At 41.0% G+C, this 23,900-nt stretch overlaps 2 protein-coding genes across 4 annotated transcripts in view; both read left to right on the forward strand.

Moving 5' to 3' along the window:
• The window catches only part of ENTREP2 (endosomal transmembrane epsin interactor 2), a 399,634-nt gene that overhangs the window by 284,034 nt on the left and 91,700 nt on the right, over positions 1–23,900 (forward strand). For all 3 annotated transcript variants that reach the window (XM_064376326.1, XM_064376328.1, XM_064376327.1), the window contains exon 3: positions 13,112–13,222. In XM_064376326.1, the coding sequence (XP_064232396.1) occupies positions 13,112–13,222 (111 nt within the window). The remainder of the gene's footprint in view (positions 1–13,111; positions 13,223–23,900) is intronic.
• Positions 3,852–5,431, forward strand: NSMCE3 (NSE3 homolog, SMC5-SMC6 complex component). The gene has a single exon (XM_012472480.3). It carries the CDS (start codon positions 3,867–3,869, stop codon positions 4,779–4,781), a length of 915 nt encoding a protein of 304 aa, XP_012327903.3. The 5' UTR covers positions 3,852–3,866; the 3' UTR covers positions 4,782–5,431.

Here is a 23,900-nt window from a genome sequence, read left to right on the forward strand (position 1 = left end):
CCCAAAACCTCAAAAGTAAGGAAGCCAGCAGTGCAGCCTTCCATCAGTGGCTGGAGGCCCTTGAGACCCTGGCAAACCACTGGTAGAAGTCCAAGAGTCCAAAAGCTGAAGAGCTTGGAGTCCGATGTTCAAGGGCAGGAAGCATCCAGCATGGGAGAAAGATGAAGACCAGAAGACTCAGCAAGTCAAGACCGTCCACATTCTTTTGCCTGCTTTATTCTAGCTAATCTGGCAGCTGATTAGATGGTGCCCACCCAGATTGAGGGTGGGTCTACCTCTCCAGTCCACTGACTCAAATGTTAATCTCCTTTGGCAACACCCTCACAGACACACCGAGGAACAATACTTTCCATTCATCAATCCAATCAAGTTGACACTCAGTATTAATCAGCACACATACCTATGATAAAGTTTAATTTAGGCCAGGAGTGGTGGCTCATGCCTGTAATCCCAGCACTCTGGGAGGCTAAGGGGGGCGGATCACAAGGTCAAGAGATCGAGACCATCTTGGCCAACATGGTGAAACCCTGTCGCTACTAAAAATACAAAAATTAGCTGGGTGTGGTGGTGCCTGCCTGTAGTACCAGCTACTCAGGAGACTGACGCAGAATTGCTTGAATTCAGGAGGCAGAGGTTGCAGTGAGCGGAGATTACATCACTGCAATCTAGCCTGGTGACAGAGCAAGACTCCATCTCAAAAAAAAAAAAAAAAATGTGTGGTGGCACATACCTGTAATCCTAGCTACTCGGAAGGCTGAGATGGGAGGATTGTTTGAACTCGGGAGGTAGAGGTTGTAAGTGAGCCAAGATCGTGACACTGCACTCCAGCCTGGGCAACAGAGTGAGATTCCATCTCAAAAAAAGTTTAATTTATAAATTAGTTACAGTAGAGATTAACAATAATGAATGAGAAATAAAATGAAATCTTAGCCCTCCAGCTGACTGGACAGACCCCCTCTCTTGGCCAAGGGGACCCCAGAATAACCTTGAAAACCTTCTTCCCCTCTAACTGCCAATAGGCTTTCTTCCCTAAGAGCTAAACAGAAATCAGCCCTTTGAAAAGACTCTACCACTGGTATCATGACCTGATGCTGTCCCTCCCTTTTGCAGTTTTGGCACAACTGACCAGCAGTTCTTCTTGATAAAAGACCACCGACCATGGAGTGGTTGTGGCCAGTCTATGGAAGATATGCAGGCAGGGTTTTCATGTCCCCTGCTTCACCTTTTCATGTCAGAGGGCCGAAAACTCCTACCCTGGATCATGCGAACACTGCCAATTTTGGAACATGGGTCCCATGGAGAGGCATGAAGTGCAATTGCTCATGTGCACCTTTCTCTTTGCATAAATATTCGTGACTCCTCCTATACCTTATTAAATCTATATATTTGGCCACCCCACTCTGCATAGATTCCTGCTGCTTTTTCCCCTCCCTTGAAGTGTCTGTTTCTGGCATGAGGTTGTGCTTCCCAGCCTGTTGGAATGGCAGCCCTGCAGACTGCAACACTTTATGAGAATTAAAGCTCTTCTTTCCAACTTTATGAACCTCATCATCCTTCAGTTGACACTAACAGTAAAGTACAGCAGTTATAACAATATGGTATAATAAATTATATTGTGGTTTCTCTCCAAAAATATCTTAATATTTTTGGACTGTGGTTGACTGTGGGTAACTGAAACCACAGAAAGTGAAACTGCAGATGTGGAGAGGGAGCAGGAACTACTATATAATCATTGGCTGTTGTCAGTTATATTTATTGTTAATAATGTTAGTATTGTTATCACCACAATTTCTTCCCAGACATCCACGTCTTCCAGTATCAATCCAAGGTGGAATGTGGGTCTGGATGACTTCTCCATGCAGTGCCTAAACTTCATTCTAATACTCTTATTTTATGGCTGCATTTTCTCACCTGCATTTCTCTGGACAGACTGTAGAGAGGTGTTTTGAGACTTAAAAACTCACATCTCTTCTCCACTATTTTGAGTAATGACAGTCTGCTATCTAGGTAGGAGTGCTGCTGAAGGACACTGCTGATTTTCACAGTCACAGGGGTAGCCTGACTGGTGGGCTGCTTGGTAATGTAAGTGAATGAATACCTTAGCAAGAAAGAGCACTGAAAAACCAGCCCAATTGTTGACAATAGCTTTTATCTAATTTTCCGCTTCCCCCTTATATCTTGGCCGCTGAACCTTTTTGACTCAATTTTTGCAGAATTCTAGACGCAGGAAGCTTTTATGAACCTAAGTCCAAATTTTAATTTTCAAGGAAACTGAAGCAGATGAATTTTCTCATTGTAAAAAAAAATTAATGCCTTGATAATGTATTTGTTTTTCATAGTAGGCCTTTGTCATTAAGATTGATGCCTGAGGATATAGTTGGATCTCGTGTGGAGCAGTAAGTTATTACTCATTGCATACCAGATTCTAGCATACTTGAATTAGTTCATGGAATATGATTTTACATTTAGTATTGCAGTTCCAGTGCCATTATCAGATTGCATTTTCCTACTGAATTACAAACAAAAGTGTTATGCTACTAACATTTAACAAAATTTTAATAAGGTTGTGTTTGATGCTATTATTCAGATAATGTGTTCTTTGAATATATTTGCATTAAAGAGGAAATCAATTTGATTTGGTTCTTTGAAGAGTTTATCCACTTTCTGGGTAGCTTTAAAAAGACAGGGAAATTCAGTTTCTTCTTTGCAAGTCAATAAATAGAGAAGAAACACATTTGCTAAGATCTGTGGAAGTAGTGGCAGCAGATTGCTGATGGTTTCAGTTAATGAAATGACTCATTTTGGCTGCTTGAGTTGCACAATTAAAATATAGAGACTGCACACATCACAGATTATGAGGGATGGTACCCCAGTGTTCTCTTTTCTTTAAAGCTAATATACTACAAATTAAGAAATTTGAGAGATCCACATTATTGCAATTTTTGATCAGTGATGCCCAAAATTAAATGGTAATCTCTTGAGAGTGCACGTTTCTATTTGCGGCATTCCTCTTACCCCATTTCTGCTAAAATTGTGGTTGTGAGCCCAAAGCAGTGGTGTTTTCCAAAAGATAAACTCACTTGACAAAGCTACAACATTTACTTAATACTGACATGTTTTGTGTTGTTTTCTCATAGTTGTCTAGCTAGAGTTTAATGCAAAAAATGTAAATACGGAAATAGTGAAACTGAAGTCCTGCTTGCGAGGAAAGCCTGCCGCAGACTTTGGTTTTTAACAGACTTCCCGGGGCACTAGGGTAAGTAAATGGGGGTAATGGGTTGGAGAGTATGAAATTGGGCGGAGGGACGAAAACTAAGTACCCTTGGGGCTTTTTATGTCCTTCCACATTTTGTGTAGAAATAAATGCTTTTACTTTACTTCCACGGCCGTACCTTCCTCTTCACCTTTTTTTTCTGACACATTGATCTTTGAGATCTTTACAAATGCTCCCGATTTAGAAACGCATCATACTGTCTGTAAAACTTCCCTGAGCTTGTGTGGTCCTGAATTCAGCCATACACTTGTTTAGGGGTTTTGGTTCTCGTTCTCCGCTTGCATGGTTTGGTAAGAACACTTCACTATACTAAAAATCATGGCCCGGACCGGCAAGGTTGCACGGAAAACGCTGTTTGTTTTCGTACCCGCTGCAGCCGCGCAGGCGCACCGTTCAGCCGCCGCGACGCAAGGCGCAGGCTTAGTGACGCAGCGCGCAGTCTCCGCCGACGCCGCGCGCCCCTCCTGTGGCCCCGCCCAGGGCCTGGCGTCCGCTCGTTGCGTCGACCCGCAACTCCCGCCGCGGCTGCTTGCAGGTTAGGGTGTTTGCCGGCTGGAGTCTGCGCCGGAGCCGGCCGCCCGCAGCCGGTGACATGTTGCAAAAACCGAGGAACCGGGGCCGCTCTAGCGGCCACGCCGAGAGGGTCAGAGACGCGAGCCAAGGCGGAGACCCCGGGGCCTTGCAGGCCGGCGGAGACTCCCGGGCCCCCAGAGACTGCGTTGCCGAGGAGGCCCCGAGCACGTCCCGCGGGCCGGGCGGCTCGCAAGGGGCTCGGGGCTCCTCGCCTCAGGGCGCCCGCCGTTCTCTAGCCTCTCCCACCGTGGGGCCCAGGACCCAGAAGCAGCTGGAGCTGAAAGTGTCCGAGCTGGTGCAGTTCTTGCTGATTAAGGATCAGAAGAAGATTCCGATCAAGCGGGCCGACATACTGAAGCACGTCGTCGGGGACTACAAGGACATATTCCCCGACCTCCTCAAACTGGCGGCCGAGCGCCTCCAGTACGTCTTCGGGTACAAGCTGGTGGAACTTGAACCCAAGAGCAACACTTACATCCTCATCAACACCCTAGAGCCCGTGGAGGAGGATGCCGAGGTGAGGGGCGACCAAGGCACGCCCACCACGGGCCTCCTGATGATCGTCTTAGGGCTCATCTTTATGAAGGGCAACACCATCAAGGAGACTGAAGTCTGGGACTTTCTGCGGCGGCTAGGGGTCTACCCTACTAAGAAGCATTTAGTTTTCGGAGATCCAAAGAAACTCATCACTGAGGACTTTGTGCGACAGCGTTACCTGGAGTACCGGCGGATACCCCACACCGACCCCGTGGACTACGAATTCCAGTGGGGCCCACGCACCAACCTGGAAACCAGCAAGATGAAAGTTCTTAAGTTTGTGGCCAAAGTCCATAATCAAGACCCCAAGGACTGGCCAGCACAGTACTGTGAGGCTTTGGCGGATGAGGAGAACAGGGCCAGATCTCAGCCAAGTGGCCCAGCCCCATCCTCTTGAAATCTGAGGTGGATTCAGAGGGACTCCCGGGATAAGAGTCTGAGACCCAAAGGCACATTGTAGAGGGATGGGGAAAGGGAGAACCCAGGGAGCCTATTTCTGTAACGCTTCAATGTGTGTAGCTTTAGGATGTGTTTGCACAGTTTTGTTCGTTAACGTCATCTGTTATTTGATTCCAGATTTTCGTTTTTAAACAAAGGAGCATTTGTTTCGTTTTGATTTTATTGGTTTTGGTAAGAAAAATTTTGTTGGCTTAGTAAAACGAGTTGGAAAACTTGACTATGATCTGGAACAGATATGCAAGAAGAAACACAGTGAGTTGCTTTGCTGCCAAGAAAATAAAAGCAAGGTAGCTATTATTGGGTCTCATAACTACCCCAGTTTGTAAGGAAAAATAAAAGTTTTTATAAAATTAAAAATAAAAACATAATTGCCCATATCCTTATTACCTTAACCTATTTATTTTTTTTATATTTCCAACATATATAAGTAGTATTCATGGTTCCAAGCAATGAACATAATATGTTTTCTCCAGATAGCAGTTGTTTATATTCATAGTTATTCAGCTTGGTTGCTAAACATGTAGTTAGTTCCACTTAGTTTTTTTCTTCTTGCTACTTTGTTATAATAAATGCTGTATTTTTGAAGCACTTAAGCATTGTGTGTTTTTAAAATCGTGGTTCATGAGAATTTCATGACTGTAAGTCAGCATCTTAAAGTTTTTGCTACATATTAAGGTAACACTGTTTTGTAGAAGTTGTTTGAATTTTGTGTGTGTGTACAGGATCATGAGGTAAAATGTATTTCTCACTGTGGGTCTCAAAAAGGCTTATAAGGCAGTAGCATAACCATTAACCGTGCCTGCTTGGGAATCGGACTGCCTGGGTTCAGATCCTGGCTCCACCATAACTATGAATTTACGTAGGTTCCTTACTGTATGCAGGTGTTTCCTGACCTGTAAAGTGGGTTTAGTCCCTGATGTGGAGGATTTTGCTTGTTAGTTTATTCTTTAATTTTTTAATTTTTTTTTTCCCCTCCTTGATCTGGAGCTGCCACTTTAATTATCTTTTTCTAAATCATTCCTATGAGAACAATTACTGGTTCAAAAGGTATATTCCTCTAGTCTGACTGACTCTATTGTATGTATAGTTTTGTGGGGAAATAAAATGTGTATGGTGAGTATAACCCACATAGAACAGTGGGAGCAGGAGGGTTAGACATAAGATCTACCCCTTAGGGTATAGGGAAAAGGATATGGGTCTTGGAGCTGTCTGGCAAACTGAATTTGAATTGTGGCTCATGCTAACTTGTCAGCATAGTGATTGTACAGGTAGGTTTTAAGCTCTCTGAATCTCAATTTCTCTATCTGTAAAATGAGAAAAATAATAGCCATCTAATAGTTTGTTTTATGGACTAAATGAACTGGAAGAGTTCATAGTCCCATTGTATTCCTCCACTACATATAGCAGATGCTGTTTTATGCAGAGATTCAGCATCTCTGAACTTTTTTATAAATGAACCCATTTATTCCGTGGGTAAATAAGTATAATTGTTTTAGAGGGAGGTGCTGCAAATTAACCTTGAAATAAGGCAAATACTTTTCACTGGAGGATAAAAATGAACTTCATCAACACTGAACTGAATGTCATTTAAAAGGGTCTACAGTGAGTATGGAGGAATGCGATAGGTTGCTAGATTTTTTTTCATTCTGTTGAATTGGGATTTGCATTTGTTTCATCAGTGGAATATATGTGGTCCTTATAGGCATTTCTTCTTGATCTGCATTTTATTTCAGCGTATAAATTAATTCCTGCCTTCTAGTCCCCTTACCTCCCTGACTCAGCTTTCTCCTCTTTGTGCCCTCTGATACTCACATTCTCACCTATGTAATGAAAAGTATTACCCAACAGCCATCACTAGTTATATCTGAGGCAAAATCTCCCCACTTTTCCCAGAGGTGTTAACAATTCACCATCGATTACCTTGTTTCAAATTGTGAAAGAGGAAACTTCAGAAGCCATATCAAGCCCTTATGTCTTTTCCTTCTCACTCTCCCCAGAAGTAATAAAAGTCTGTGGATTTCTGGCTGTTGTATGACTTCATAATTCTACTACACATGTATATATACATAACCAGTGTAGAGTTTTGTGGGCTTTCATGATTTGGATAAGCAGTATTAGCTGTCCTTATGCAATTTGCTGTTATCACGCACCATTACGTATTTGAGATTCAACCATGTGGATGTATGTAGACTTGATTCACTCATTTCCAGTTCTTTGAGATTTGCAGGCATTGGACAGTGCCTCTTTAGGCACATGTGTGAGTTTCTCTAGCCAGACTCAAATGGAGCAGTCAGGGACTATTGCCAAGCTGCTCTTGAGCTTGTGTCAAGTTACACTCCTACCAACATTTTTTTTTTTGAGATGGAGTCTCATTCCGTAGCCCAGTTTGGAGTGCAGTGGCACAATCTCAGCTCACTGCAGCCTCCACCTTCCGAGTCTTGGTTCAAGCAATTCTCCTACCTCAGCCTCCCAAGTAGCTGGGATTACAGGCACAAGCCACCATGCCCAGCTAATTTTTGTATCTTTTAGTAGAGATGGGTTTCACTATGTTGCCCAGTCTAGTCTTGAACTCCTGACCTCATGATCTGCCCGCCTCAGCCTCCCAAAGTGCTGGGATTACAGGTGTGAGCCATGGCACCCGGCCTCCCACCAACATTTTATACGGTTTTGTTTTGTTTTTGTTTGCCAGGCCTTCCACCTTCACCCCTTGTGAACACTTGGCCTTTTCAGTATCTTCTCAGCCATTCTAGTGCAGTGTGAAGTGACAATTTATTATGATATTAACTTGTACCTGTTGCTTATTAGTGATGTTAAGTGTATGCTTATCTTTTGCCCTCACTCTTTTTTGACTGTCAGGTTTTATGTCTTAGACCTATTTCTATTGATTCGTAAGACGTCTTTATATGGTCTACATGTCCTTCATTGTCTGCTAGATCTATCTAGTGCAAATGGCTTCTCCCACGTTTTCACTTCTTTTGTTCATACAAATCATTTGACTTTAACGTGTAACAATCATCAGTGTTTATAAGAGCTATATTCGTGTATAGTGCTTTAAAAAAATCCCCCAATCCTAAAATTGTAAAGCTGTTTTCTACATTTTTTCCCTAAGTGTTTGAAATTTTCATCTTGACATTTTATGCTTTTAATCTTTTGTATGTGATGTGAGGTATGGAAATAATTTTTGTATTTTTCCTGTATGGATAGCCTAGCACCAATTTTTCATCATTTATACTTACCACACTGATTTTTGACACATTCACTATTCTATAGCAATGCCTCATATATAGATAAATTTATGACTAGGACCGAATTGGTTTGTTTGCTATTCATTTGCAGACATCATGCTCTTATACTTCTTTAGCATCGTATGTCTATCTTCTTTTTCAATTCTTAATGCCTTTTATTTTGGTCTTTTTTGTATTGGCTGGAAATGCAATATATTATTGAAAAGAAGCAGTTATAGCAGACTCTAAGGATGTTCTTGATTCCTTATTCTTGATTTTAAAAGAAATAATTTTTAAGTTTTGCCGTAAAGTGTGATGTTTGCTGTTAGAGTTTTTTCTCCCACAAATAACCTTTTATTGGGTTATTTAATTACCCCTTCTAGTCCTAGCTTGCTTAGAGATGTTTAGAAAAACTATGAATGACTTTGGATTTATCATATGCTCTTTATTCACCTGCTAATATGATTAAAATTTCTTATTTACTCTATAAATTTGGTTTTGGGGGCGTATAATTTGATGTAATAACATAGGTTTTCTAATATCTAAAGGTTCTTGCATTTTGGAGAGAAGGACTTCTTGTTGATAAAATTTTAAAATACATATAGCTCAAAATCTTTTGCATCTTTTGATATAAGGCGGGTTAGTCTTTAATTTTCCTATATTATTATTTTTGAAGTTATGCTAATTTATTTAAAGCTAATCTCAAAATTACACCACCACGCCCGCCTAATATTTTGTATTGTTAGTAGAGACAGGGTTTCACTGTGTTAGCCTGGATGGTCTGGATCTCCTGACCTTGTGATTCGCCCACCTCAGCCTCCCAAAGTGCTGGGATTACAGGTGTGAGCCACCACACCTGGCAGGGAGTTCAATCTTTAACTCTCCCTGCCGTAGGCCCAGAATTAATCCTTTCTCTAAAGAGTTCTGTTTTCTTTTAGTGGAGAAAGGAATTTAGAAACAAGGTTGCTAGGTTTGTTCATGCCTACTGGAAAATCATTGCTCCCAGCCCTCTAGGTGATGAAGTTATAGGATATCTACCTATCAATCATCTATAGCACTGAAGACTACGAGATTACATTACACTGCCATTTGCAATACAACACCACCATGTTTATTCTGATTTGAGGAACTCAGCACCTATCATCTTTACCATATTTACTTATTTGATTAATTCCTCTTGTAAATAACCAATCCACTATCCTAGCTGCCACACCATCCCACATGGGTGCCCTTTGCTTCCCACCCAGGCTCCAAAGTCCCACATAACTGCCTGTCTGTGCAGTCACCCTCCACACAGTGCGAGAGCTCTAACCCCACTGGGGTGCCTTTGACCTCTCCAGGACACGTACCTTGTTCTGTCCCACTTAACAGCTATTGCACTGAATTGTTCAGGAAATAGAAAGCCTTAACTGGTCTTATAAACGCATTGGGAAACTGGCTTTTTGCCCTATCATCCAAAGATTAGATGTTCTTGAAAGTTTGGAACAAATCTGCCTGTGAAAGTCTGTGGGCCTGGTGTTTCTTGTGGGTAGATTTTTACTGGTATTTTTCTCAAGCTTATGTTCAGGTTTTCCGTTCTTTTGAAATTGATTTTGTTCACTTGTATTTTCTAGAACAAGTGAAAAATTACCAGAAGCGGAAAGTAGGGATTTGACCATGTGAAACCCATCTGGGGTTGTTAGCTGGTGCTTATCAAAGTCAGGCTCCTACCTTCCCACAGAAGCCCGGACACAAGGTGTCTTCAGGTGTTGGCTGGAACTAACAGTAAACTCTTTTGGTAGCCTTGAATTTTCTCAGGCAGGCACTTTAGGGGGAGCTAGGGCCATCCTAGGGATGTGGCCTTGAGCTGTTAGAATCTGTGTTGATATTTTGTTCAAGTTTTCATAGGCCAGGGTATAGGCCTAGGGGAGAAGAGGGCTCAGAGGAACCTGGCTAGAGATTGGTTAAGGAGGAAATCTTTGAGAACTTGACATTTTGAATATTGTAATGTGGTAACTCTGGAAATCAGATTATCTTCCCTCAGTAATGTCCGATACTGCTTTTTGAGAGCTGTAGGCATCCAGTGACTTTTCCAAACTAATGTTGAGCAGATTGTGGTCCTTGTTGTGTGTGATCACTAAAGTCTCTGTTCCGTTATATCCATGGTCAGCCAGTGACCTGATGGAGATTTCCTTGAATGCCAACCTCTTTCTTCATAGATTACCCCTCTGGATGCGGCAAGTGTTCATCCAGCTTCCAGAGTTGTGAAATAGTTGATTCAAAGTTCTTCCCACTCAAAAAAGTTGTTTCATTGGCAGGACCAGTTTCTGGAACAATGGAATATTATTCGGCCTTGAGAAGGAAGGAAACTCTGACACCTGCTACAATATGGATGAATCTTGAAGACATTATGCTATAAGTGAAATCAGCCAGTCACAAAAGGAAAAGAACTGTATGATTCCCCGTGTGTCACATACCTAGAGTAGTCAAATTTCAAGATACAGAAACTAGAATGGTGGTGATTGCCAGGGGCTAAGAGGAGGGAGGATGAGGAATTGTTTAATGGGTATGGAGTGTCAGTTTAAGACAGAACATTCTCGGGAAATGGATAGTGATGATCCTTCCACAACAACGTGACCATACTTAATGCCATTGAACTGCACAAGTAAAAATGGTAATAAAGGGAAACTTCATGTTATCTATATTTTGCCACAGTTTAAAAAACAAATTAGAGCCAGGCGCGGAGGCTCGTACCTGTAGTCCCAGCTACTCGGGAGGCTGAGGTGAGAGGATCGCTTGAGCCCAGGAGTTCTGGGCTGTAGTGCGCTATGCCGATTGGGTGTCCCCACTAAGTTCGGCATCAATATGGTGACCTCCCGGGAGCGAGGGACCACCAGGTTGCCTAAGGAGGAGTGAACCAGCCCAGGTCGGAAATGGAGCAGGTCAAAACTCCCATGCTGATAAGTAGTGGGATCGCACCTGTAAACAGCCACTGCACTCCAGCCTGGGCAACATAGCGAGACACCATCTCTTAAAAAAAAAAAATTAGAAAATGCAAGTACATTTTTGTTATGGATATTTTACCACAATTAAAAAAAAAACAATGGGCCAGGCGTGGTGGCTCACCCTGTAGTCTCAGCACTTTGGGAGGCCAAGGCAGGTGGATCACGAGGTCAAGAGATTGAGACCATCTTGGCCAACATGGTGAAACCCCATCTCTACTAAAAATACAAAAATTAGCTGGGCGTGGTGACATGTCGCGTGCCTTTAGTTCTAGCTACTCGGTAGGCTGAGGCAGGAGAATCACTTCAACCCGGGAGGCAGAGGTTGCAGTGAGCCGAGATCGCACCACTACACTCCAGCCTGGGCAACAGAGGGAGATTCTGTCTCAAAAACAAAACAAAACAAAAAAATAAACATGCAAAAAGATCTTATTGTCTCTTACCTCCTTGATATTCAGCAACATCTGTGTTGTTCAGCACTAAGTCTCAAGCTAGTCTCTTCTTGGCTTCTGTATAGGTTTGCTTTTGTAATGTTTTCAGCAATTATTTTTTGACCTCTATTTCAAAGCTGTGTAGGCCAGTTTATTTACACACCATTTGAATGATATTATAGGCCTGTTGTAACTTCTAATAGGAAAAATGTAAGTTGGCCCTTTTTATGTGACCTAACTTTCCCATGTGATGCCATAAGACTCTGCAGTTATTAAAACCATTGCTGAGATACTGCTAACATTATGGACTTGAAATATTTCCTAAATGAACAAAATATGCTCTTTTGAATTGTGTATCCCATATATGTTTTTAAGGAAAATAAATTGAACTACATCTGGGGTGTAGATATTATAGTTATGGTAGAGAATGGTAATATCAGTTTTTTCCTAAATTTAATTTAGCCAAAACATTTTTAAGGCATTAACAGAAAAAGTAAGATCTTGTCATTCTCATACATTGTTAGTAGGAAGGAAAAATAGCACCGGTCTCTGTCTCTATGTGTATTCTCATTCATGAAGAAAAAATGACAGAGTGAGACTAGCACTGTTTGGAAATCCCAATAAATTAATGAGTCTAAGTCATCATTAAAAATGGCCACCAACATCACAAAAAGAGAAATATTTGCCTTTTATTGATCTGAATTTGGTCAGACCTCTGTATTTAATCACCAAATTACAGGAAATACAGAGGCTAGAGAAACGTTAAATGATAGGGCTACAATCCGAAAGTTTAGGCTGTAGGAAACTCTGTAGATCAAAGAACTGGTTTCTTCAAGAAATTTCGTGGAGGAAAACGGATGGGAAATGCACAGACTATCTAAGATTCCTAACAGCCAGTTGTACCACATGGACCCTCTTTGTGTCCTGTGTGGCCTGATTCAAAGTGTGAAAAAATTGAGACAGTTGGGGAAATGTGAACTCAGTATCTGATGATATTAATGAATTTTTATTTATTATAGAGATGTGATGACTATTTTGACTGTGTTTTCAGAAAGCTTCTCAAGTCCTTTAAAAATTTTTAAGGGTAAAATTATATGATGTCTGGTATTAGCTGCACAATAATCTGGATGGTAGGGGCTATAAATGAAACACACTTGTAAGTGGATTGATTATTGACATTGGATGATGGGTACATTCTACTGTTTTCTTTGGTTTTGCATGTGTATGAAATTTTCTGTAATAAAAATTAAAACCTAGAGGCCTTCTAATAAATAGATTTCTTTCACTTAATTTCCTTTAATAATGTATAACTTGTTACTATTAAGGGTATATAATGTACAGTCTTTCAAGTTTAACTCCTTAAATATTTTATCATAATAGATTTCAAACACAATCATAGTAGCTTGCCATGGCTTCCTACAGATCTTACTTTTTCTGTTTCAGATCATGTTAATTTGGAAGTTTGAGAAATAACCTACCACTTTGCTTTAAAACACGTATATGTTATTCATGTAATTATGTGACCAACTATTGTATAATAAATGAAAGCTGTAAACTCATTGTAAAGCTGAGTCATTTTTCCTTTGAGCCTCTCCAAGTGAATAATCAGTTTTTTGTTTGGTTTATTTCCAGATAACCTTTTTCATGCTGCTTTCTGCAGTGTGTGTAATGCTGAATTTGGCTGGTTCAATTCTCTCTTGTCAGAATGCTCAGCTAGTCAACTCTCTAGAAGGCTGCCAGTTGGTAAGTAATGAAATGCAGACCCTTTCATAAAGGTCATAGGATTTGATTTTGCACGAGAGCAATTTTTAAAATAATTTTATTGTATTCTTAGGTTCTCATGTACACTTTCAATTCATTATAATGTTTTCTAGTTGTTTAAGGTATTTAGGGTAAGCTGATTTATTTCTAGAAATTAGCTAACAATTAGCTTACTGATATATAAGTAGAACAATTAAAACTCATTCTACTTGTAAATCAGCTACTAATAGTATATTTTTAAGGATCACAATGTAGTGCTATATTGGAATAAATATCCTTAGTGACGATTATATTTTAGCATTTGTTGCATTGATTCTTATTTGTATTGAATTTTAAAAAATCAATTTGCGGCCGGGCGCGGTGGCTCAAGCCTGTAATCCCAGCACTTTGGGAGGCCGAGGCGGGTGGATCACGAGGTCAAGAGATCGAGACCATCCTGGTCAACATGGTGAAACCTCGTCTCTACTAAAAATACAAAAAATTAGCTGGGCATGGTGGCACGTGCCTGTAATCCCAGCTACTCAGGAGGCTGAGGCAGGAGAATTGCCTGAACCCAGGAGGTGGAGGTTGTGGTGAGCCGAGATCGCGCCATTGCACTCCAGCCTGGGTAACAAGAGTGAAACTCCATCTCAAAAAAAAAAAAAATCAATTTGCAAGTCAGTTTTAAGTGCCGAGGTACATATTATACTGGATGACCAATATATCAAAACAATACAGTTCTCATTTTTCAGTTAAAAAGAATTTTCTTTCAAATTTAGGAAGATTATAGACAGTGTATTGTGTGCAAGTGCAGAACAGAGGTATTGCAGTCTTTTGGCTTCCCGGGCCACAGTAGAAGAATAATTACCTTGGCTAATTTATTTAATCCATAAAATACACTAACACTAGTGATAGCTGATGAGCCAAAAAAAACTCAAAAAGTTCCGAAAAAGCATTTCATAATGTTTTAAGAAAATTTATGAATTTGTTTTGGGCCACATTCAAAACCGTCCTGGGCTGCATGCAACCCGGTGGATTGGATGAGCTTGTTATAGAAGATCAACCAATTGTTTGTAGGCTAGAACTATCATTTCAAGGTAACTTAGCTCATGGTACTGTAGTATGTACATCTGGCTGTGACAGCAATTGCAGTGTGTATGGTTGCATTCTGGTGTGAATATACTTAAACTCCTGATAGGACCGTGCCTCCTGGGTATGGGGATGTGGGCCTTTGTTTCTTTGTCTTGGAAGCAGTGGCAGGCTACCTCTCAGAGTCACGTCCCTACACAATTGCCCTCTACCTGCTCTACCTGTGCTATGATTCTGAGAAGTGATTGCTGAATTACCAGAAGCTTTTCTGCTGTGGGACCATGCCTGCTTGGCTTGGGATCATGTTCACAGAGGCAGCCGCTGGGAATCCTGCTGCTCTCTGCATACTTACCTGCAAAGGCCAGCAGGACCAGTGTCAGTTGGCACAGTTTCAATGCTGAAGCACCCACTGAGTTACAAAAATGAACTGTTAGAGCTTCATCTTATTGTCTATTGAATGTGGCCTGGAGAACATTGATCAGATTTCATCCCCATATGCTGTGCACAGAAGTATTCTTGGTATGGTACAGACCTCCTTATGTTTGAGAATTGGCACAACCTAGAACCCCATCTCCATCAGAAAGGGTAATTCCCCATCTTGTATACATAATTTGGCCAGCCTCTTTATTCCTAAATACTGTGTTCCATGTGTGTGGCAAAATCTGGTGACCTACAAGGAACTGGCCTTTTTTTTTTTCTTGGACCCTCATTTTCCGATGCAGGGCCCTGTGTGGGGGATACAGAGTGATTGGGTGATGGGAGACCACAGTTCCTGGAGATCCGCACCAAAAAGAAAGCCCACTCAGTGCCAGGATTGAAGGAATGACCCCTTCTGGTTTTAATCTCAGACCCTGTTTTCCCACATCACAGATTGCATGAAAGGATAGGAAAGGGAGATTTGGTCTCCTCTACTTCTTACCGCCTTCTGTACCTCCACAGATACATAAAAAGAACATCATATACCACAGATGTGTCCTCTCACATGCATCTGTGTGGTTGACAGTACCCCGTGGTAAGGTAAATCATCAATATTTACCTTACTTTAGAGCCTGATCCTAGGTATCTCTCTGCCCTGGCTCACACAAACCCAGAAATCTAAGAGCTACAAACCAGTGTGTTCACTTGCTTGATGCTTGCAGTATACACAGTACTGGATTTGGAGTCAGCAATCCAGGATCAGTGCCGTGGCTTTTCCACCTCCTGGTTATGTGACCAGCACAAGTCATCCTCTCGCTCTTCTTTGCTTCCCTTTCCCGTTGACATGGTTTGGACATCTGTGACATCTGTGTCCCCATCCAAACCTCATGTTCGGTTGTAATTCCCAGTGTTGGAGGTGGAGACTGCTGGGAGGTGATTGGATCATGGGGGCAGATTCTCAGGAGTGGTTAGCACCATCCTCTCGGTGCTGTTCTCATGGTAGTGAGGGCGTGAGTTCTCAGGAGAACTGGTTGTTTAAAAGAGTGTGGCACCTCCCTTCCTTGCTATCTCTCTTGCTCCTGCTGTGGCTACGTGACTTTCTGGCTCCCCCTTCGCCTTCCACCACGATTGCAAGTTTCCTGAAACCTCTCGAGAAATCGAGCAGATGCTGGCATCATGCTTCCTGTACAACCTGTGGAACCATGAGCCAATTAAACATTTTTATAAATTACCCAGTCTCAGGTATTTTATTCTAGCAATGCGAGAACAGACTAATATAGCTGTGGAGTGTGGACATGACCTACCCTGAGTTCTTCATAGAATATTAAATGAGACAAAACCTATACAACACATAAAAAGCATACTCCTTTCATATTATAAAAATTAGACATTTACTGTGGAAATTCACAAAACAAAACTTTTCATAATCCTACCACCCAGATAATTATGTCCTTCCAGTCTTTTCTATACATAATGTGTGTATATGGATATATGTGTGTGCGTGTATGTGTACGTATATATTTAATGTATTTAAAATGTGCTATTCATGCTGGCCGTGATTTATTTTTTGACTGATCACATTGTTCCATGTTTTATTTGTTTATTGTGTGAGACAGAATCTCGCTCTGTTGCCCAGACTGGAGTGCAGTGGCACAGTCTCAGCTCACTGCAACCTCTGCCTCCCAGGTTCAAGCAATTCTTTTGCCTCAGCCTCCCAAGTAGCTGGGCCTACAGGCATGTGCCACCACGCCCAGCTAACTTTTGTATTTTCAGTAGAGATGTGGTTTCACTATGTTGGCCAGGCTGGTCTCAAACTCCTGACCTCAGGTGATCTGCCCGCCTTGGCCTCCCAAATTGATGGGATTACAGGGGTGACTCACTGTGCTCAGCATGTTTTAAAATATTCTACAACTTTATTGGTAGTGACTACTCTGTATATATGAATATAACGTTGTTTATTTAACCAAATCTTTGCTTTTTGCAATTAGGAAGATGGCCATCGTTCTTATACAAATTAATTCTTTTTATAACTCCTAAAAGTAGACATACATGATAAAAATAAATGTATCTTTAGAGTATTTGATACATATTGACATACTGCCTTTTAGGAAAGTCTATCCATTTCTACTCCCAATATATGAGAATGCTCTTCTTCCTACACCTTTGCCAGCACTGAAAGTTGTTATTCTTTTTAATCCATGCCAATTTGAAAGATATAAGATGACTTTATTGTTTAATTTGAATTTCTTTGAATATTAGTAAGATTAAACTTTTTATTCATTTGTAATTGCATGTACATAAGCTTATATATATTTATACATGTATGTAATTATGTCACAAAATGTATGTTTATGCACCATCTGTCTATCTATCTATCTACATATATATATATATATATAGAGAGAGAGAGAGAGAGAGAGAAAGATTGAGAGAGAGATGAAGTCTTGTTCTGTTGCCAGGCTGGAGTGCAGTGGTGAGATCATGGCTGACTGCAACCTCCACCTCCTGGGTTCAAGCGATTCTCCTGCCTCAGCCTCCTGAGTGCTGGGACTATAGGCACATGCCACCACGCCTGGCTAATTTTTGTATTTTTAGTAGAGACAGAGTTTGACAATGTTGGCCAGGATGGTCTCCATCTCCTGACCTCATGATCCGCCCATCTTGGCCTCCCAAAGTGCTGGGATTACAGGCATGAGCCACCGTGTCCAGCCCACCATTTATATTTTATCTTATTCTGTGTTTTGTCTGTATGTATTCTGTACCCAGTTTTAGATTTAAATATTTATGTTAATGATTTATAAGTGCTCTTTATATATTATGGTTTTGAATCCTTTGACTTATCTTGGGCAAATATATTCCCGGCATTGTTGTCTTTTAATTTTTGTCAAAAAAATAGAAAACTGTTTAATTTTTATATATTCAAATTTACCAATGTTTCTCTTTGTAATCTTACCTTAGCACCATGCTTAAAAAGATTTTCTCCTTTCTAAGATTATGTAAGTTCAATAACTTCTTGGTTATGGTGACTCTACCAGTGTTACCATTGCATGCACACATGTGCACAGAAATAGTAATGCCCGTTTGTCTATTTCTGGACTTTTAATTCATATTCATTCAACATTCATATGTCTGTTTATTAATATTCCAGAACAATACCACTTAAAATACCTTGACTTTATAATCTTTTTTATAATCAGTTTTTATAACTGGTAGGACAAGTACTGTCCCCAACCCCATCCCAGACTTTTAATCTGTTTCTTTAAAATGTTCTTGCCTGGTTTTAAATGTTTAATCTTCTAGATGCACTTTGATTTTCTTTTGTCAAGACTTAGAAGGAATAGATTTGAGATTTGAGTTGGCATCATATTAAATTTGTAGATTACTTTGAGGGAGGATTAAAACATCTAAACAATACCATGTCTTTCCATTCCAGAACATACAGTGTATGCTTTGGTTTATCCAATTCCTTTCAACCTCTTCACTCCAGTTTTTGTTTTTTTTAGAATACCTAGTACATTTCCATATGTTTGTGTGGTGATTGTGTTTTTTCTTCTGCATAATTTGATTAGCTAGTGTTCTCTGCATAAAAAGGATATCTAAACTAAAATAAATATTTTTTTATTTTTTAATGGAGTCTCGCTCTGTCTCTAGGCTGGAGTTCAGTAGTGTGATCTTGGCTCACTCCAACCTCCGCCTCCTGGGTTCAAGCGATTCTCCTGCCTCAGCCTCCTGAGTAGCTGGGATTACAGGTACTCACCACCACGCCTGGCTAATTTTTGTATTTTTAGTAGAGACAAGGTTTTACCACGTTGGCCAGGATGGTCTCAATCTCTTGACCTTGTGATCCGCCCACCTCAGCCTCCCAAAGTGCTGGGATTACAGGCATGAGCCATCATGCCCAGCCTAAAGTCAATCTTTTATTCTGGGCCCCTAGCAACTCCCTTTCCTGCTAAGAGGGTTTTTTTTGTTTTTGTTTTTGTTTTTCTTTTTCTTTTTTGGTGCCTTTCCAGTCATCATCTGTGCATATTTTTGTGTATGGATTTTTTTTTAACACACATGGGCTACTCACATGGATTTTGTTAGTCCACCATGTAGCCTCGTGACATTTTCACATTAGCACTTGGAAGTCTTCTTTGCTGTTAAACAGAGAGCAGTGGATAATTCTATTGGATGGATGTGTGATAATTCATATAACCATCCCTTAATGAAGGATAAGTTAGAGATGTTTCTAGTCTTTTGCTAAAATGAACATGGCATATATATATATATTTTTTTTTTAGATGAAGTTTTGCTCTTGTTGCCCAGGCTGGAGTACAATGGCATGATCTTGGCTCACTGTAACCTCCACCTCCCAGGTTCAAGCTATTCTCCTGCCTCAGCCTCCTGAGTTGCTGAGATTACAGGGGCCCACCACCATGCATGGTTAATTTTTTTGTATTTTTAGTAGACACGGGATTTCACCATGTTGGCCAGGCTGGTCTTGAACTCCTGACCTCAGGCAATCCACTGCTTCAGCCTCCCAAAGTTCTGGGATTACAGGCATGAGCCCCTGCACCTGGCCTTTTCTTTTTTTTGCTTTCTTTTTTTGAAACAGGGTCTGATTCTGTTGCCTAGGCTGGAATGCAATGATGCCATCATGGCTGACTGCAGCCTCAACCTCCCCGGGTTCAGGTGATCCTCCCACCTCAGCCTCTCAAGTAGCTGGGACTGCAGGCACGTGCCACCACATCCAGCTAACTTTTTTTTTATATTTTTTGTAGAGAGTTTCACCATGCTGGCCAGGCTGGCCTCAAACTCCTGAACTCAAGTGATCTACCTGCCTTGGCCTCCCAAAGTGCTGGGATTACAGGCGTAAGCCACTGTGCCCAATCGAATATTACTCTTTATCCACATTCATTACTCAGCAGATACTGAGTGGTTATTGCTGCTACTGGGGAACTGGCCTGGGTGGTGAGGGTGTAGCAGTGAACAAGGTAGGAATGCAAACGGATCTAGGGAAAAAAATCACTAAGCACATCCCTGCAGTCAGAGCATGAGTGCACTTTAAATTTAGAATCTTATTCCTAAATTGCTCTCCAAACATGAAGCACCCTTTCACACTCTTGCCAGCAGTCTGAGCCTGTGCCTGGTTACCCAGATCCAAACTTTTGTGTTGTCAGAATGGTTTTTGTCTTTACCAGTCCGATAAAATTGTACGATTTTATTATGTAATTTTCATTTCTTTAATTAAAAGTGAGGTTGAGGCCAGGCACAGTGGCTCACACCTGTAATCCCAGCACTTTGGGAGGCCAAGGTGGGTGGATCATGAGGTCAGGCATTCAAGACCAGCCTGGCCAAGGTGATGAAACCCTGTCTCTACTAAAAATACGAAAATATTAGCCGGGTGTGGTGGTGGGTGCCTGTAATCCCAGCTACTCAGGGGGCTCAGTCAGGGAATTGCTTAAACCCAAGAGGCGGAGGTTACAGTGAGCAGAGATCGTGCCACTGCGCTCCAGCCTGGGTGAGAGAGTGAGAGAGTGAAATAAATAAATAAAACATGGAACAATGTGATCAGTTAAAAAATAAATCACTAGGCAACATGAAGAGGATAGCACATTTTAAATACATTAAATATATATGTATACTTAGATGAGACTCTGTCTTTAAAAAAAAAAAAAAAGGCCTGGTGTGGTGGCTTACACCTGTAATCCCAGCACTTTGGGAGGCCAAGGTGCGCAGATCACAAGGTCAGGAGTTCGAGACCAGCCTGACCAAAATGGTGAAACCCAGTCTCTACTAAATACAAAAATTACTTGGGCATGGTGGCACGTGCCTGTAGTCCCAGCTACTCAGGAGGCTGAGGCAGGAGAACCACTTGAACCTGGGAGGCGGAGGTTGCAGTGAGCCAAGATCGCGCCACTGCACTCCAGCCTGGACAACAGAGTGAGACTCTGCCTCAAAAAAAAAAAAAAAAAGTGGAGTCGAGCATCTTTCTATTTGTTTATAAGTTACTTATATTTATATGTCTTTATCTGTTAACTGCCACTTCGCATTTGTTACCTATTTTACCATTATGTTGTTTTTATAATTGGTATACGTATATATAAATGTACTTCCTTACGTTAAGGAAACTGGCCATTGTTATATGTTTGCAAATACCTATTTTTTAATAGTTTGTTATGTGTCTTTTGACTTTTTGAATGGCATTCTTTGTGTGGATATTTTCTGTCCTCACATTGGTTTTATTCATATATGTATTTTAACCCCTTTAGTTGCTGGGTTGTGTGTTTTTCCTAGAAAAGCCTTTCCCATTCCAAGATTATAAATAATTTTCTGCTATCCCCTCAGTATTTTAGGGTTTTATTTTTTAAATATTCATGTGTTTTATCGATCTGGGATTTATTTCGTTATAAATGTTAGTACACTTTTATAGTTTTCTAAAATATCCACGTGCTTTTCCATGTTCCAGATTTAGTCCTAGGTATTGTAAATATTTTCTTGCTCTGGTGGATACCTGTTTTAATTATTATTTTATACTGAAGAGGCTATTCGCTGCATGTAAGACTTTTTGCAGTTTTTTGTTTGTTTATTTATTTATTATTATTTTTTATTTTATTTATTTGAAACAAAGTCTCGCCTTTTGCCCAGGCTGGAGTGCAATGGTGCGATCTCAGCTTACTGCAGTCTTGGCCTCCTGGGTTCAAATGATTCTCCTGCCTCAGCCTCCCGAGTAGCTGGGATTAAAGGCACCCGCCACCGTGCCCAACTAATTTTTATATTTTTAGTAGAGATGGGTTTTCACCATGTTGTCTGGGCTTGTCTCAAACTCCTGACCTGGTGATCTGCCTGCCTCAGCCTCCCAAAGTGCTGGGATTACAGGCGTGAACCACCACGGCTGGTCCTGGAGTTTTTATTACTTGCATTGAACTGTGCAGGCATTTGAATGTACACCTGAATCTTTGATCCCATAGTTTTGTCAGGGGAAATGGTTACATTCTCTTCTGCTTTCCAGTATCTGTACATCTTGTTTTGTGGTTCTGCGTAGTTGCTGCGGCTAAAACTGTTAAAATAACATTGGAGAATGATGTTTTGTTAGCATAGCATTAGATGATGGCGTTTCATCATCCACCTCTTGCTCCTGAATTGAATGGGAAGCCCACCACCAAGCCTGCTGCTGAGAGACGGTTTCTACTGGCAAATTTCCCCATTTGCTGAGTTTCATAGAAGAACACAGGACAGGAGACACAGCAGGGACAGCGTCTTCAGGTCGCTGGGAGGTCCCACAGCTCCATTTCCCCCTCACCCACACGTGGCGTTCCTGCCTGCAGTGGGAGGCTCTCACTGAGAAGCCACGGTTCACTTTTCCATCAGTTGTTTTTATACCACTTTCATCTTCACGGAGGCCCAGGGCCTGCAGGCCACCATGCCACTTCCCCAATCCAGGTGTCCTCCCCAGCACATGAGACGGACACAGCCTTCCACATCCATCTCAGTGCTGCAGTGTCCAGGGAAAGGAAGCAGTGACTTGAGAGGACAGACCTTTCCAGGCGCACATGCGTCAGCCCAGACCCGATGTTACCCTTCACTCACATTGAGGGTTTACAGGGGGAAAGGTTGACTAATGCTGGTATTTTTTAACACCCTTGTTTTATTCCTGGCTTTCACAGGATTGCTTCTAATGGGTTACCATTTAGAGTCACGTCTGCCATCAACTTCTGAGAGATGCCTTTATGAACTAGAGGTGTTGGCTCCCATCCTGACTTCCTAAGATTTTTTTTTTTCAATCAAGATGCATGTAAATTTTATCACCATCTTTTTAACATCTGTGAAGATGATCATATGGCTTTCCTCCTTTAGTTTATTAATGTAGTGATTTGCATTAATGGATTTCCTAACGCAGAATCACTTTTGCATTGCAGAAATAGGCAACAGTCCTGGTGCTTTTAAGATATACGTTAGGCTGCATTCACTTTGCTAATACATTATTTAAGAGTTTTGCATCAAAATTCAGAAATGAGATGACCTACAGTTTACCTTGAGGCAGCCTCCTTGTCCAGTTTCATCTTAGAATTATGCTTACTTTAAAATGAAAGTGGAAGCATTTGGTTTGACTTACGCTCTGAAACAGTTTATATGACCTAGGAATTATCTAGGCTTTTTTTAATTTGGAGGAGGTAAAATGACACTTTTTTCCATGGTCATTATGTTATTCGTGTTTTCTTTCTTTTTTGGGGATCATTTTTGATAATGTTCTTTCTAACATTCTATATTTCATCTGGTTTTTCCAATTTTTTGTAATAAAGCTACAGATAATATTCTTTTGCAGTTTAAAAATAAACATTTTAGCAAATCTTTAGATTGACTGTGGTTGTACAACCCTGTGACTGCACTAAACACCAATGAGATATATCCTGAAATTGGCGAATTGTATGGTATGTGAATTCTGTCTCAATAAAGTTGTTACAATTTGTAAAGCTTTTTATTTTTATTTTTATTTTTTGAGATGTAGTCTCGCTCTGTCACCCAGGCTGGAGTGCAATGGCGTGATCTTGGCTCACTGCAACCCCTGCCTCCCAGGTTCAAGCGATTCTCTTGCTTCAGCCTCCCGAGTAGCTGGGACTACAGGTGGGTGCCACCACACCCAGCTAATCTTTTGTATCTTTAGTAGAGACACAGTTTCACCGTGTTAGCCAGGATGGTCTCGATCATCTGACCTCATGATCCGCCCTCCTCTACCTCCCAAAGTGCTGGGATTACAGGCGTGAGCCATCACACCCAGCCAAATCTTTTATTTAATTCATGCTTTCTCTTATTTGTAATGTCAAATGTTGTTTTCTCTCCATTAACTCAAAGTTTCTCTTAAAATTGTTTTTCCCCCAAAACCATCTCTTTATTTTATTAAAAAGGATTAGTCTTATTTCAGTTTTTGGTTCATTGACTATGTATGTTTTCATTTTATTAACCCCTTTTACTTTCTTAATGCATATATTATTAATTTTCCACCTTTTATAGTTGAGTAACAGAAATAATATGGGTTAGGTTTTCTTGTGGCCATTATTGACACACAGTGCTCTTGTGGACTTAGTTCCACGTGCTCTGTGTAAGGTTTGAATGAAGCAAGCAAGGTTCTAATGAGGCAACTGAGGCCAGTTATTGGAATAAAGAAATTTAATCGGCTCCTGGGCGAGGTTCTGTA

This window comes from Aotus nancymaae, unplaced genomic scaffold (assembly GCF_030222135.1).
Source record: "Aotus nancymaae isolate 86718 unplaced genomic scaffold, 86718_ANA_hifiasm-v0.15.2.pri h1tg000014l, whole genome shotgun sequence".
Taxonomy (NCBI): domain Eukaryota; kingdom Metazoa; phylum Chordata; class Mammalia; order Primates; family Aotidae; genus Aotus; species Aotus nancymaae.

Coding starts and splice junctions, on each gene's coding strand:
- NSMCE3 (XM_012472480.3), top strand. CDS start 3,867: ATGTTGCAAAAACCGAGGAACCGGGGCCGCTCTAGCGGCCACGCCGAG.